This window comes from Sipha flava, unplaced genomic scaffold, assembly GCF_003268045.1.
Source record: "Sipha flava isolate LNK unplaced genomic scaffold, YSA_version1 52707_pilon_pilon, whole genome shotgun sequence".
In the NCBI taxonomy this organism is placed as follows: domain Eukaryota; kingdom Metazoa; phylum Arthropoda; class Insecta; order Hemiptera; family Aphididae; genus Sipha; species Sipha flava.
The window spans coordinates 19860-35059 of record NW_020273503.1 but is presented as its reverse complement, the minus strand read 5'-3'; the positions used below and the strand labels follow the sequence as shown (position 1 = coordinate 35059).

Sequence of the window (15200 nt, the reverse complement as noted above, 5' to 3'; positions counted from 1 at the left end):
TTTTGAAGAATTGTTTTACATTGAATACACCAAGTGCTTCCTTAAAATATTCCGAAAATTTCCATCATTTTGTTTTGGTTTCAAATTTTCTACTTCAATAACCAGAATCTCGGTGATTTCTAATTGAAATGTTTTATTGAATACATACAACTATAATTTCTATTACTGGAATAATATTTTTTCTATTTTCTATTACTTGTATTGCATGACTAGAATATAATTTGTTTTCAATGAATAATGATGGGTTTTTTAATATTTAGGAATTAATCAGTGTCTAATAAACATTTTAAATGGTATTGTAAACAGAAATGTCTTTTATAAGTTTCAATATTATATTTCCAACATCAAATTGTGTTTTTTAAGGGCATCAAATAGTTGGAAACTGTCCCTTGCTTCATTATTATCAAATGTAACGCAAAATTTACAACACGCCCTATCAAACTTTTACGAATAGGCTAGCTAAGTCAATTCGGACAACTATGAGTTTTGAAAATTTAAATTCTGTTTAAACTCTACAGTATTATTAATAGCTATTTACTAGAAGTTGAAAATTGATTTCGAGTATCTAAATTTGTTGAAGAATTTCTTCAATTTCGCGATGCTTTAAGAAACGGTTCGTAATACATGCCTATATAATGTATATTTTCATTTACCCTATCATCAGTACATTTATTTGGCTCATCAAAATTGGGCGATAAAGTAAGTTTTCATGATGTATCAAGTATGAGATTATGTTACATTCAGAGATGTAAAGTTCAAAAGTTTCAAAAGTTGTTGAAATGAAAAGTGTTTATGGTGATACGAGTATAAGTCCTGGTCCCGGAATCAAAGACAATGTAAATAATATCACTATAATTTATCAATGTTTAATGACCATGGGTTATAGATAGTATAATTATTATTTATTAATTATAATTTACAAATTTTACAAGACTATTCGATTTCAATTTTCAATGCTGTATAGTAATTTATTGTATGCAATAATTAGAGCAAGGACTTTCATGCACTAAAAAATCATCAAATATGCATTTAAAAATATGCACTTATGCATCAAAAAAATTAAAAATATGCGGTTAAATATGCCCTTAAAAAAATTAATTTTATTATTATTCTATATAAAATATAAGTTATAATATGTATATAATGTTGGATCCTATTCTTCTTAATTATTATTTTGCACAAAAAAGGTATGTTAAAATAATTGTTGAATTATTCTCAAATATTTACCTTACCTAAATTAGAATTGCACTGAATTATTAACATTTCTTTGATATTTTCAAATAGCAGAGAACGTCTTTTATTTGTCAGCAGGTTCTTATATTGCGAAAAACTTCGTTCGACGTCCATTGACGTGATCGGTGCATACTTGAAGTAAACCATTTCACTAGCATTCAAATCTCCTAATTCATCAATGTTTTCCTCAGTGTCATTTAAAATATTTGAAATTATACGAAGCGTATTGAAACCTTTGTTTTTTTCTATTACTTTTTTAAGTTTTTCCACTACTGATTTTATACTCTTCGAGTGTGTATCAATTATGTTCATATCGTCTATCATTCTGTTTACAATGTTAATTGAATCGACTAGTTTTAATCCACGTTTTTCAAGCTGGGTAATCGATTTAGATATAATTCCAAACTTGGCTGTAATACAAACCAAATTTGCGTCTAATTGTTGGTCATCCAAAATATTTTTTACTTTTAATATAGAAGCTGAATCGTCATCCAACTTCATAAAAACATTTGGAATGCTTTGTATATATTTACAATAATAGTATGTTGCATCTAACCACGTCTCTCAACGAGTAATTATAGGTTCAGGGGGGGAGCATTACTTCAGGAGCTTCGTTTTTAAAAATTTGGACTCGATATGGTGCTTTTAAAAAAGTTTTTTTAACATTTGAAATTAGTTTGTCTACTTTTGGAAACATGTTACAAACCTCCTCTGCAACCCTGTAAAGACCATGAGCCAAACATGTAATGTGGACCATTTTAGAATAAAAAACTTTTATTACAGATGCCGATTTAACCATATATGGTGCTGCGTCACTAACAAAAAGTAAAACATCGTTATGCTGAACACCGTTGGGCCATAATAAAGTCATTGATTTATCAAATAACTTTGCTATTGTCGAGTGATTAACTCTTTCCAACACCTCAGTTGTCAACAACATAATTTCTCCAGGACAATCAATTTCTAGTGTACTAATTATTACATTAGCTACATACCTTCCATTGCTGTCGGTAGTCTCATCAATTGAACGGCTGAGTAGAAAAAGGATAATATTCCTCAACACCCAATTTTCGGAAAATTAAAAAAAACTTTTTAATTCGTTCATTTTTATTTGTATGTTAATTTTATGTATACAAAAAATACTTGTTTGTATTTAACCTTTAACCTCCTAAAATATGATATCGTGATAATTTTTTTTTATATATATATAATACTAATAAAGTGCTGGAATATTATTCTTTTTCCGCTCACTGTAATAATAAAATCTTAAAATAATTTTAAAACTTCATTTTATTCTTAATAAAAGGCTTTATTTAGTACAAAAGTATTTTAAAGTACTGTCTTATTTTAGTTTAAATATAATACACATTTTAAAAATAATTAAAGTTGTTACATTAAAATAATTGATAGGTTTTTTAAAATCTTAATTTTCATCATCATCATCACTAGTTGCTCCATTCGAAGTTGGCAGGTTCAAAATTTCATCATAGAATCTTTGATATTCTTGCGGGATGTATTGTTTGACTTTTGATATGTCCTGAATCTTTTTGGGGTTGACTGCAACTTTATCTTGATAGATTTTATCCTCCGGGAACAGCACTTCTTTTGTTTTATTTAGTTTAAAAGTTACACTTAGAAGACCGTCAATAAAGTTAGAAGCCTTCACATATCCTTTTAGTTCACTTTTATATACCAAGTGTCTGTACTGGCTTATACTGAATTTTTCACCTTTTTTTTTCTATATCAATCGCTGTTTTTTTTGAAATACTGAGGCCACCATCCATGAAAGTTTAGTATGTCATCATTTTTAATTGATTTTATTTCAAAAGTTGGTGAGAACTTTTTGGCGGTCTTAATAAGATTTTCATACTGACTAGGTACATAGATTCGATCAAACTTCCTTACTGCTCGCTTGATCACTGAAAAGTTGCGATCACAGGGCAAAAAACTGTGCCCTCGTACTGGAAAATATTGGTGGATGATGGAAAATCTGTTATTTATCATCATTGCCAAAAACATTCTAGTCACCGTATGGTTTCTATTTTGGCCACCACATGCGTCACTAAATATATGGAGTTCCTTTACTTTATCAGGTATAGTGTTGAAAAAATCATTAAGAAAGCTACAGACTTCATTTGGACCCCTTTTGGCGGTCCCTTCAGTGTATGTGTATGTGTTTTCGTTATTATGATAATAACATTCAATAATAATATTATTATCGAAAACTATCTTACGATTGTCGTGGTTGTCGTCGTTTTACTAAAAATAGACGAAAATAAACCAAACATTCTAACTAGCGTCACAATGAGTGGAAAAAAGATAATATTCCTGGAATATTATCTTTTTTCCACTCAGCGTACACTCAAAGTTAAATTCATACGCATAATTTCAATGGAATATTATCCTTCATACGTTCATTAAATGAAATCTACATTCAACTACAAAATAGCTATCTTAGTTTATTTTTCGTATTTTTGGAATATTATCCTTTTTCTACTCAGCCATTCAATTGACACCCATATTTTTTTATCCTGTACAGTGACCCTTATTTTATCCATTGTCTGATTGTAACAGTCGTTTACATAATATTTTCGAAGTGTCGATTCGTCAGGTATATCTCTTTGCATATATTTTTCTAAAAAACTCTTAAAATGAGTGTTTTTTAGTTTATAAAGTGGTATACTTGCAGATAGCAAAGTTTTACATAAATCTGAATTGAATTCCGATAGTTTTGATTTTTGATTTGTAACCAATTGTTGCACATTATTTGTTTTATTGTTTTCTAAACGTGCTGCACTTCTGATGTGTTTTTCAGTTTTTAGGTGTAGTATGATACTAAAACGTTTTTCACTTGCTACTTTCACGTTACAGATTTTACAAAATAAAATAAGATTATCAGTTGAAAATACAGATTCACCAAACTCGATTACAAAATTACGCAAACGATAAGTTTTTGTCGATTTTTCTTTTGGCATATTGATAGAGTGACAAAAATTAAACAAATGTTCGTTACATGAAAATTAAACATACGAAACTATAACACACACGCGATGAATGTTCTAGAACTAATGCGAATCTAATCTACCCACTGACTATAGACACTTGATACTATCGTTTTTATACCACGTACCTACTACTCGTTAAAAATACAAAAAATAGACATAATAAATACCTACTAACCATTATTATTATTTCAAGATAACATTTATCTTTATCGCCTTTATGAGTTTATAACAGTTGTTGACATTAGTTCATGAAAAATATTCACCAAAGAGCTTGATTTTCGATAAACCATCAAAATATGCACTAAAAGCTTAAAATATGCTCTTATAATCAAAAATATGCCCCTTAAACTAAAAAAATGTCCAAATATGCAAAAATATGCATTAAAAACTTTGAGTATTTCATCATAAACGTTATGAAATGAATTTTGTACTTAACAAGCATACGATAAATTGAACCAGAAAAAATATGCAAATGCATAAAAGTCCTTGCTCTAGCAATAATTAATTGAACTATTGAAATTCTATTAAAAATTTCTATTGAAAATAGTCAATTACAATCACATAATTTAAAAATTTATGATAGTTCGATTAGTTCAATTAGTTTCAAACAGAGTTATATCTTTATATATTTTAATATTAAAAATAAACATTTTTTTTTTTAATTTGCTATTGTCGGAGACACTACAGCAATACAATTATGTTATGAAAAGGTAAAAATTTATAAAAAACATAAAAAATTAAATTAAAAAGCCAGCGGAACGTGGATAGGAATGAAAAAAAGAGATGTCTACTAGGAGAGAGAGAGGGGCAATGAAAAATTATATGATTGAAGTTGCAGACTGTTTCTATGTTGTGTAGGGTGCATAGAGGAGATGAGTTAAAAGAGAGCTTAAAGGATTGATGAGGAAGTAAACTGTGACCAATTCGGACGGAAAAGGAAGGTAGAACAATTTGATTTTCAAGTACCAAGTGAAGGTAAGCCGTGATCTGTTTACGGGTGAAAATCATAAAATAACTCTTCTCAGGAACTATGGTAAATAATGAAGCAAATAGTTTAGTGAAGAGAATATTTAATATATTAACGGATCTGTCAAGAGATTTATCAGAATAAAATAAAACAATATCATCAGCATTAAATAGAGCTTTGAAATTTGGGGAGACTAGGGATAAGTAAATGGAGGCCATTTAAACATTAAATAGCAGAAGACTAAGGCAGCTGCTTTGGGTTTATCCTCGATAAGTTAATCTATGTTTTGATAGTTCTAGAAAGGGAGCAATAAATAAAAGATCGCTAATAGAACAGTGAGGAAATTACATTACAGACAGAATTGGGGATTTAGAGAGAAACGAGGTGAGAGACCAGAGTAGGAATATGTACCGAATCAAATGCACCTTTTATGTCGACAAATGCGGCACACAGAAATTTATTGTCGCAGAAAGATTCGTATACCGGGCCAACAATAGATAACAAGCATTCCATTATATCCATGCCGCGTCGGAAGCCGAATATATTATTGGGAATAAACTTATTTTTTTTCTAATAACCAATCAAGACATATTTTTAAGATATATTCAACAATATTACAGAGCGCAGAGGATAAAGCGATGGGCCTGAAAGCCGTAGGATAAGTATTGAGTTTAGTAATAAGTATGACATGATATCGTTTCCAGGAATCGGGAATAAAAACCGTCACCCAAAGGTCATTAATAAGGCTCGGATTTTGTAGCAAAATAAATCCTTAAAAAAGCATTTTAAGTAGCCAAAAAAAAAGCATTTATTAATTTAATTCTAAAAAAACAAATTTCAACTACACATAAAATTAAATATTAAAAAAGAAATTCACGACCATATATTTAGTCAACTTATTTTCATTAAAACTCATTATATTAGATACTAATATATTTTTGAACTGAGAAAAAAGACCTTTTCTCGTCAACCAATGTAATCGGTGCATATTTCATATAAACTAAATAATTTGAATCATATAGTTCCACATTTACGTTTAGTGCAGTACCATTGTGAATCCAATTAACTTTTTGAAGTTCTGCCCGTCCATTATTCTTTGAAAAAAATATGATTGCACTTTTCTAAAATCAATTTCGCTACTTCACCATTAGCTTCCATTAACTTTTGATTTGCTTCTAACATAATACATATACTTTTTGCCAAAGTTTCGCCTAAAAAAAATTAATATATAAATACAGCAAATACTTGAAACAAAAATAAAAAATATTTTAGCTATCGTATTAGTGTAGCAAAAATCGAAGTATCCTTTTCGTAAGTTGATTCATTTGGAATAGTTTTATTGCAATATTTTGAAAGAAATGACCGAAAATGTTCGTTATTTAATTTGTTTTGGGAGATATTCGCCGCTATAAGTGCGGAACATAGGTCAGCATTAAAATCAGACTTACAAAATTGAAGAATGAATGGCTGAACTACATTATGTTTTGCAGATTTAAGTTTTTTTCAATGCTTCTTTGCGTTTTTCTCTGCCAATATGTTGTTGAACGTTATATTTTTTATCCAAATTTATTTTCACTTCACACAATTTACAAAATATAATATTTTCGTCAGTTATAAGCACATTTTCACCGAATTCTTTTACGATTTTTTTTTAATTTTAAATTTTAATTTTTAACTTTTGGTATTTTGACGATGAGAGAAATTATTTAGAATACTACACGTCTATACCTCACTGATTGTCGATTTACCGGCCAATTGACGTATTAGAACGTGCTATAAAAATACGCAGGTGTAATTCAGATAATTTTCCCTTTCCTTGAGTCGTAAATACAACTATAGATAATTTTAGATAAAACTATTTCGGCACAATAACAACCGTTATTTTATCAATCATATATTTATTACTGGTTTTTTTCACTGATTTTATTATTTCTGATAATAATAATATAGTCCAAGACGTATAATATACATAGAAATAAGCTAAGTTTTCAAGAAAAATATGTAAAAATTAAGTAAAAATAACCAAATAAGATAAAAAGCAATAAAAAGCAGGTTTTGTGGAAAAAAAGCAAAAAAAAGCAAAAAAATGTTTACTTCTTTAAAATCAGAAAGATTCAAAACGTATTTATATACATAATATAAAGATAAGAATTATTTTTCCATCACACACCCCTCAAAAGAAGCATTTGTTACAAAATCTGAGCCCTAGTCATTAAGGATACGGAGAAGACAAGAGGTAGTGTTATTGGATATATTTTGAAAGACTATTACTGAAATACCATTGAGGTCAGATGCGATCGAAGAACAGGAAAAGATAGCAGAGGAAAGGTCCTTAACAGGTTAACCGCTATGAGACTCTTTTTGGGGGGCTCACTAGTTTTCTCTCTGATGCCATGGTATTTTTAATGTGATTACTCAAATTTGATTTGAAAAAAAAAAAATGATTGGATTTTGCTGAAAATTTAAATATGGGTTCAGTATCAATTATATAACTGATATACAGTTATTTTGGACAAATTCTAGCTGAGACCCTTAATAGATTCTAATGGCGGTGGTGAGTAACATGTAAAAAAATTGTTGATTGTTCCTAACAAACTGAGATACTAAATAGGTTCTCAAAATAATAATATTGTAATAATATTTTCATTCCATTAAATTTAGGATATTCGATTGTATAATATAATTGTTTAGGAACTTGAGGTTAGAAGTTTACATGAAAAATAATAAAAATTTAAAAAGAAACATTTTCCTTAGGTGCACTACTTTTTAATAATAATAAGTAATATTAAAACAGTAAGATAAAACAAAAAAGTTTTAAAAGTTTATCATATTATCATATTATCAAGATGAATATTATCAGTAGTTATGATATACAAATTGGAATAGTAAAATAATATCACAACCTAAAACTAAAACCACAAACATGACCAGATAACTTCATTGGTATCATCATTCATATTGTTATCGATAAATTTAATTTAAAAATTAACAAATAAATATAAACGTTCGCTAAAAAACACCAAATTATATTGGTCACATTGTAGAATCCGATTCTGCAATAAAAACTACGACAACTGAGACTCTATTCGGAGTATCGGCGTATAAACCTATGTAGTCATTGAGATTACAAAAAAGAGTCTCAATAACGGTTTTGAGTAACTTAGCTGAGACCCCAAATAGAGTCTCATGGAGGCTATGAGTAACCCGAAAGAAAACACATGGCGGTCAACCTGTTAAGGCTAAAAGGTGCGGTGAGAAAGTGAGAGCTTGAATCAAAATTGTCTGGAATGGGTATTAACTGAGAGCAAGATTCTTGACGAGAAGGAACATATGGAAGAAATACTTTATTACTGAATGAAGGGAACTATTCTTTGTTATGAGAGGGAGCTGTCCGATTGACGCAACTTTTAATTTTTTTTTGCGGTGGACCATAATTCGTGAATAGAAGTAGAGTGGTTAAGAGTAGAGCAGAAATTAGACCACACATTTTTTTTTTCGTTGTATTAATAGTGAGTTTGGTATTGCCACAAGTATTTTGAAAGAAAAAAAAGTCAACCGAGAAATCCGAATTACTATACACTTAAAAGCGGCGGAACGTTTTTTTGATAGCCTCGGAAAAAGACGGATTCCAACCTATGGGCGAGGTGGAGGGAAATTTGAAGGAGGTGCGTTTAATTGGGATAGCGATACTCAAGAGAAAAAATGAAGGAATTGTAGTTGTCAATTGGAGAATTGGAGAAAGCAAAGGAGTCGATGAATGAGTACAGATGAGATAAAAAAAAAGGGGCCAATCAGCCTTAGAATACATTAATTTAGGGTGTGTCTTGACCTGTTCTTTAAGATTTGGGGAAATTGATGAAAAAGCAACATGTTCAATTATTACGGGAAAGTGATCACTGCCGTAAGGCTCTTCTAAAGTAAGCCAAGATAGGTACCAGTAGAGAGCGTTGGTGGTGATAGTAATATCCACTGCGGTGTTGGGGAATGGTGGACGATTGACGCGCGTAGGAGCACCAGAGTTGAGGCAACATAAAAATTAATTAAAGAAGAAAAAAAAAATATCGCTACGATGATTTAAACTGTTGTTAATATCCCAAATTGGATGGTATCCATTAACATCATCTTCCAAAATAGAATTATGGCCAATAAACTGAAATAAAGTATTGAATAAAGCTGTGGAGGGATTAGAAGCAGGAGAAATATATAAAGACCATAGTCTTAGAGAGTGTTCGGAATTAATAAATGCCTCAATCCCGACAAAATCAATAGATTGGCTCACTAAATTAACTTTTGAAGTGTTGTCTACAGGATCTCTTTTATATGTATGGAACGATGAGCGGCAATAGCAACACCACCGAAGCCGTCAGTACGATCCGCCCATGTAAAATTAAAGTGTGACAAAGAAAATTGAAAAATAAACATTATTTGTGTACATTTTGTAATTGGTCCTATACAAAAATTTCACCAGAATGATTGATTAAATAATGAAAAATATTCGAAGTGTCCTAATGATATTTGTAAATCATATTACGGCATGAAAATCAAACATGAAAAGTAAGTGATGTTAATATTAAATTGTTTTAACTTTTGAAGATTTAGTTTAAGTGATATAAATTTTTTTTATAAAACTAGATTATCACTTTAATTAGGCATAAATATGATGATGGATGTTCGACTGTTCAAAATCCAGATAGTGATTATTAATTTAATATTAAGTGGTTATTTTCAAGTGCATTCCAAATCCCAGATAATTTCAATATAATTGATTATGATTTGAACACTTCAACAGTAATGCATTCACTAAGAAGTAATTTATCACAAACTTTGCTCGATTTGAAAAAATTGTTCAACTCTTAAGTTATTTAAATACAAAATTAATTTATCTTTATACAATTGTATTGATATTTAAGCAAAAAAAACATCAAGAGAAATTTGAGCTCTCATTTCAATGTTTGTTTTTTTGGAAATTGTTTACCGCTAAATATAACTGATAATTGCAGTATAATGGATCACTATAAAAAAAACTCGTCCAGGACTCATATTGCCAAGTCGTTATAAATTATCCAATGAACTGCTTGATATACACTATAATAACATGCTTTAAAATATAAAAGAAAAAAATCAATAATTCATATAGTTTAGGACTAACATGTGAAGAGTGGACATATGTAAAAGGTGATAGTATAATCAACTCCATAGTTACAACACCATAACCAATATTCTATAAATCTGTCGATACAAAATCGATAAAAACACATAAGAGTTTATATGGTTATATGATCAACAATCAGTAACTCTTCAAACTAAAATTTGTATTTTAATGGATTAATTTTGGGAAAAAAATTGAACACTTTTCAAATTATTAAAACCACTTTTATTATTATTATTATTTGACTATTATTTTAATTTAATTCAAAGAAACAAACCTAATTTAAGCTCTATTTGTAAAATATTTAATGAACTTGTACAAGATTTTAAAGAATGTATTTCATTAGAACATTAGAACCATCTATTAAAAGCATAGAAATTAAAATTCAGGAAATACTTGCAAACAGACGTGACTTTAGCCTAAAAAAATACATTTAGCAGCAAACCTTCTCGACCCTTACACATATCGCTCAGTCTTTTCAACAATGTCATAACTCAAAAAGCTCGATTTTTAAGGAGAGTGATTTTAAGCTTAACAAGTAGAATAAAATCGCCTGAAATAAATACTAATCTTTCGATTGAAATTTTAAATATGTGAGACCTACTTTTAAAATAATATCTGCACTTTTTTTCTTAATTTAAAAAAGAATAACCCATAAAAACTTAAAAAGTTTAAAAAGGTCCTCTTGATTTATGACGTTCTTGTTCAAAATGTTGATACAGTCCCGTGATAGCTGAAGTACATTACGTATACCACTATCGCGGATCCGCGCTCGCTCTTTATCCAGACACAATCCGGGTGACGACAACACCGGATCGGCAAACCCGCCTACCACGTACTCCGAGCAAAGGAGGGAATATTTGCCGAAAACCAGTGACGATATCTTTACAGAAAAAACAACGATTGACATTTTTTCGTTCCTGGGCTCAGTGCGAACATCGTGCTGACATTTCCGTTCCCGAACTCCGGATGTAGATCAACACAACTCCGTGCAACACCACGACCACGACAATATTTTTGAACGGCAACACCACTGAGGAAGACTGACCGGCTTGTTTAAATTCAGCAGCATGGAGTTGACCGAATTTTGGATTTAAATAAAAGATGAATATCCCCTTCTTAATGATAAGGCTCAACGTATTTTAATTCTATTTTCAACTTCTTATTTGTGTGAAGGTGGTTTTTCGGCGGTAGCTGAGATTAAGAGCAAGTATCGAACAAAAATCAATATAGCAAAGGAAATGAAAGTGGCTGTGTCTATTTCGATTTCGGAACATGAAAAAAATGTGTTGTGATAGTAGCCTCATCCATCCGGTAATACGTTTGAACGATTAATAAAATACACGTTTCCATATCATCCGTTGCTATTTGTTCTGGTTTTTATTTATTTTTATCTGATCCATATAATTATTATAGTTAGCAGACGTAGAGCAAGTGACCACCAGTGCCAACAGGTGCATCGATCATTTACATATAATTTATTCCTGTATCTAGCATTCGAGTATGAACTCGATATTCAATATTATGCTCATTTAAAAGTGGTTATTGGTGCTATGGATAAGGATTGTTTGCATTGTAATGTTCTTAACTTTAAAAGTGAGCCAGCCGGGATGTGTTGTTCGTCAAGAAAGGTGCGATTACCTGCAATTGAAACACTACCTGAACCATTGAACGGTTTACTTATCGGTACGGATCCAGATTCTAATCTGTTCCAAATGTAAATTCAAACATTTATTTCATGTTTTCATATGACATTATTCGGAGCAACAGAAATAGTTAGGAGTAATACTATCAATGGTCAACAATTCAATTCAAAATTCAAAATCAAAGGCCAAATTTATCACAAAGTGAGTCATTGCTGCCAATGACAAACTTTTTACAAATTTACTTTATGGACGGTGTTGATGCACGTTGTGGCTAAAATAACCTCGATTTATTTTTTTGCCAGACGCATCGTCAGAGAGCAAACGATTACGATACTTGCGATTCAATCAAAAAAAAGCTACGTGTGGAAGAATACCTGCGAGACGCTATTGTCAACAACGCCGACGTCGCACAAATCGGTAACTCTGTCATTCTACCATCATCATACATAGACGGTCCACGTCATATGCAAGAATATATACAGGATGTTCTGTCCTACGTGCGCGAATATGGATAGCCATTTTTTATCACGTTCACATGTAATCCAAAATGGCCGGAGATTACATCTTTGCTCTTGCCTGGCCAAAATACAATACAATTGTCATGACATCACAGCACGTGTGTTCAGACAAAAATTAGTCTTTGATAAATTTCATTATAAAATTACATGTATTCGGTCCCATACGATAATGGATGTATTCCGTTGAATGCCAAAAGCGGGGATTACCTCATCCCCACATTTTGTTTTGGTTGATCGACAAAATACATCCTGAAGAAATCGAAAGTATAATTTCTGCGGTGATTCCAAATCCGTCTATTGATCAAATGTTGTTTAATATTGTTCCAGCAAACATCATTCATGGCCCATGCGGCAATCTGAATCATTCATCGTTTTACATGGTGGATGAAAAATGTACTAAAAGTTTTCCGAAAAAATTTTACTAACGATACAATCACAAATGTTGACGGATATCCAATATATCGTCGAAGAAATACCGATAATGGCGTAATAACGGAAAGTCATTTGTTAAAAATATCAACAACATAGACATTGACGTTGATAACCGTTGAGTGGTCCCATATCAGTTATCAGCTGACAGTTGAACAGTGAACATGTTACGGCGTTACTTATTTTTATTTAAATACAAGTGACTAGTAAAAAACTTATTTTATACCTACTTAATATCTTCGGTTTATTTATTTCAATTTTGATCTAATTCGTGAATTTTATCATTATGTCTAAAGTTAATAAATCTCCTATTCTTAATTTGCCTAGCAAAAAATGAACCCACATTAACTGATATTATGAAAATATTAAAATCTCAGGATAATAAACTGAGCACAATATCTTTTAAATTAATTATTAATGAAAATAAAACTGATGTTATCATGATCAAACTAGAGGAACTTACTTCAGATATCGCTAAATTAAGAAAAGAAAATGAGGAACTTAAAACACAAATCGACACCTTGCGTACACGTGTTAACGTTTTGGATACATCTACAAATAATAGAAATGGTAAAGATCTAGATCTACAAACCATACTCCTAGAAGTACATGGACGTACGGAAAATTCGAATAATATTATTATTTTCAATGTTGAAGAAGAGCTTACTAATAGTGAGACCAATCCTGTTAATCGTGCTGATACTATTCTTAAGGAACTTGATTTAAATATATCAATTGTACATACAGCTCGATTAGGAAAAATGTCTTCGAAACCACGTCCTTTAATGGTTAAATTAAAAAGTACATCGGAAGTTATGTCTGTTCTAAAAGCGAAGAGGAAATTACGTTCAATTGATTCACTTAAACATATATTTATCGGTACTGATTTAACGACACTACAACGCACACATTTCAACGATATCAAACACCAATTAGAGGAAAAGCGTAAATTAGGCGAAGACGGATGGTTCATCAAATACATCAATGGTACCCCCACTCTGGCGAAAAAAAACTCAGGAAAGTAGCTGCGTTCGCAGCTATACAACATCGTAATATAGTAAATATCCATCATTATAATAATGTAAATAATTTTAATCATAATTATGTAAATACTTGTCACAAAAAATCCATTAATAATTTAATAGGTTATTACCAAAATGTAAGAAGTCTAAATAATAAACTTCGATGTTTAACGTGTAATGTCCCATACAATAGTTATGATTTTCTAATTTTAACAGAAACTTGGTTAAAAGCCGATGTGTTAGACTCTGAACTTGGTCTCTATAATTATAATACTTTTAGATACGATAGAAATGTTCTTACGAGTAAGAGAGGTCGTGGTGGAGGAGTCTTAATATCTATACATAATAAATATGCCTGTGAATTAATCAGCATTCCATATGAATCAGTCGAACAGGTATTCGTATCTGTCAGTTTTAATAATAAGAAACTCATTATCGGTGCTTGTTACATCCCAGAGACCAGTCCTTTATCTGTATACGAAATGCACGTAGATACGGTTAATTGGTTATTTACAAAATTTGGTGATAACCTAGATATAATTATTGGGGGGGACTATAACTTTCCTAATACGTTCTTTTCACATGGCCACACCGGTCTAATTGTAAACGGACTTCGATCTTCGTCAGTCAACGTTATTTTTAACGGATTTTCAACTTGTAATGTATCTCAGTTTAATAATTTACGTAACTCCTTTGGGAATACATTAGATTTAATTTTTTCTACGTTAGATTTAGTAGCGGTTGATTTATGCTCCAGCCCTCTTGTCCCTGTAGATAAACCTCATCCTCCATTAATTATAACTTGTGAATTTACTGGAATTAAAAATTTGCCTAAACTGCCAATGGTTCAGAAAAAAAAAATTTTAGTAAAGTCAATTTCGAAGGTATTTCATTAGCTTTGAATAATATCGATTGGGAAAAAATTATTTTCCGATATAAATATTGATATAGCCGTCGATAAATTTTATAATGTGGTAAATTTAATATTAGACAAGTATGTACCTATAATTAATGTATATAAACCAAATTTTCCTCATTGGTTTGACGGTAATTTACGTAGACTGATAAAAAAAAAACGTGTAGCACATATGATTTATAAAAAAAATCCTTGTCCAGCGACATATGCATTTTTCTCAGAACTTCGAGCGAAATGTAAATATTTCTCTAAACAATGCTATGATCGATATCTATATAATATTCAAAATAATTTGTCTACCAATCCTAAAAACTT

The 15200-nt window shown here is 30.5% G+C and overlaps 1 protein-coding gene across 1 annotated transcript; it reads right to left on the bottom strand.

Annotated features, from left to right (window-relative positions):
* Positions 1-1167: 1167 nt before the first annotated feature.
* Positions 1168-2259, bottom strand: LOC112690907. The gene is made up of 2 exons (XM_025565013.1): positions 2229-2259; positions 1168-1952 (listed from the first exon to the last, which is right to left on the bottom strand). Exon 2 carries the CDS (start codon positions 1732-1734, stop codon positions 1216-1218), a length of 519 nt encoding a protein of 172 aa, XP_025420798.1. The 5' UTR covers positions 1735-1952; positions 2229-2259; the 3' UTR covers positions 1168-1215.
* Between the last annotated feature and the right edge of the window lie 12941 nt (positions 2260-15200).

Bases quoted from the DNA above. Each gene is read 5' to 3' on its own strand.
- LOC112690907 (XM_025565013.1), bottom strand. From the start codon at position 1,734: ATGAAGTTGGATGACGATTCAGCTTCTATATTAAAAGTAAAAAATATT.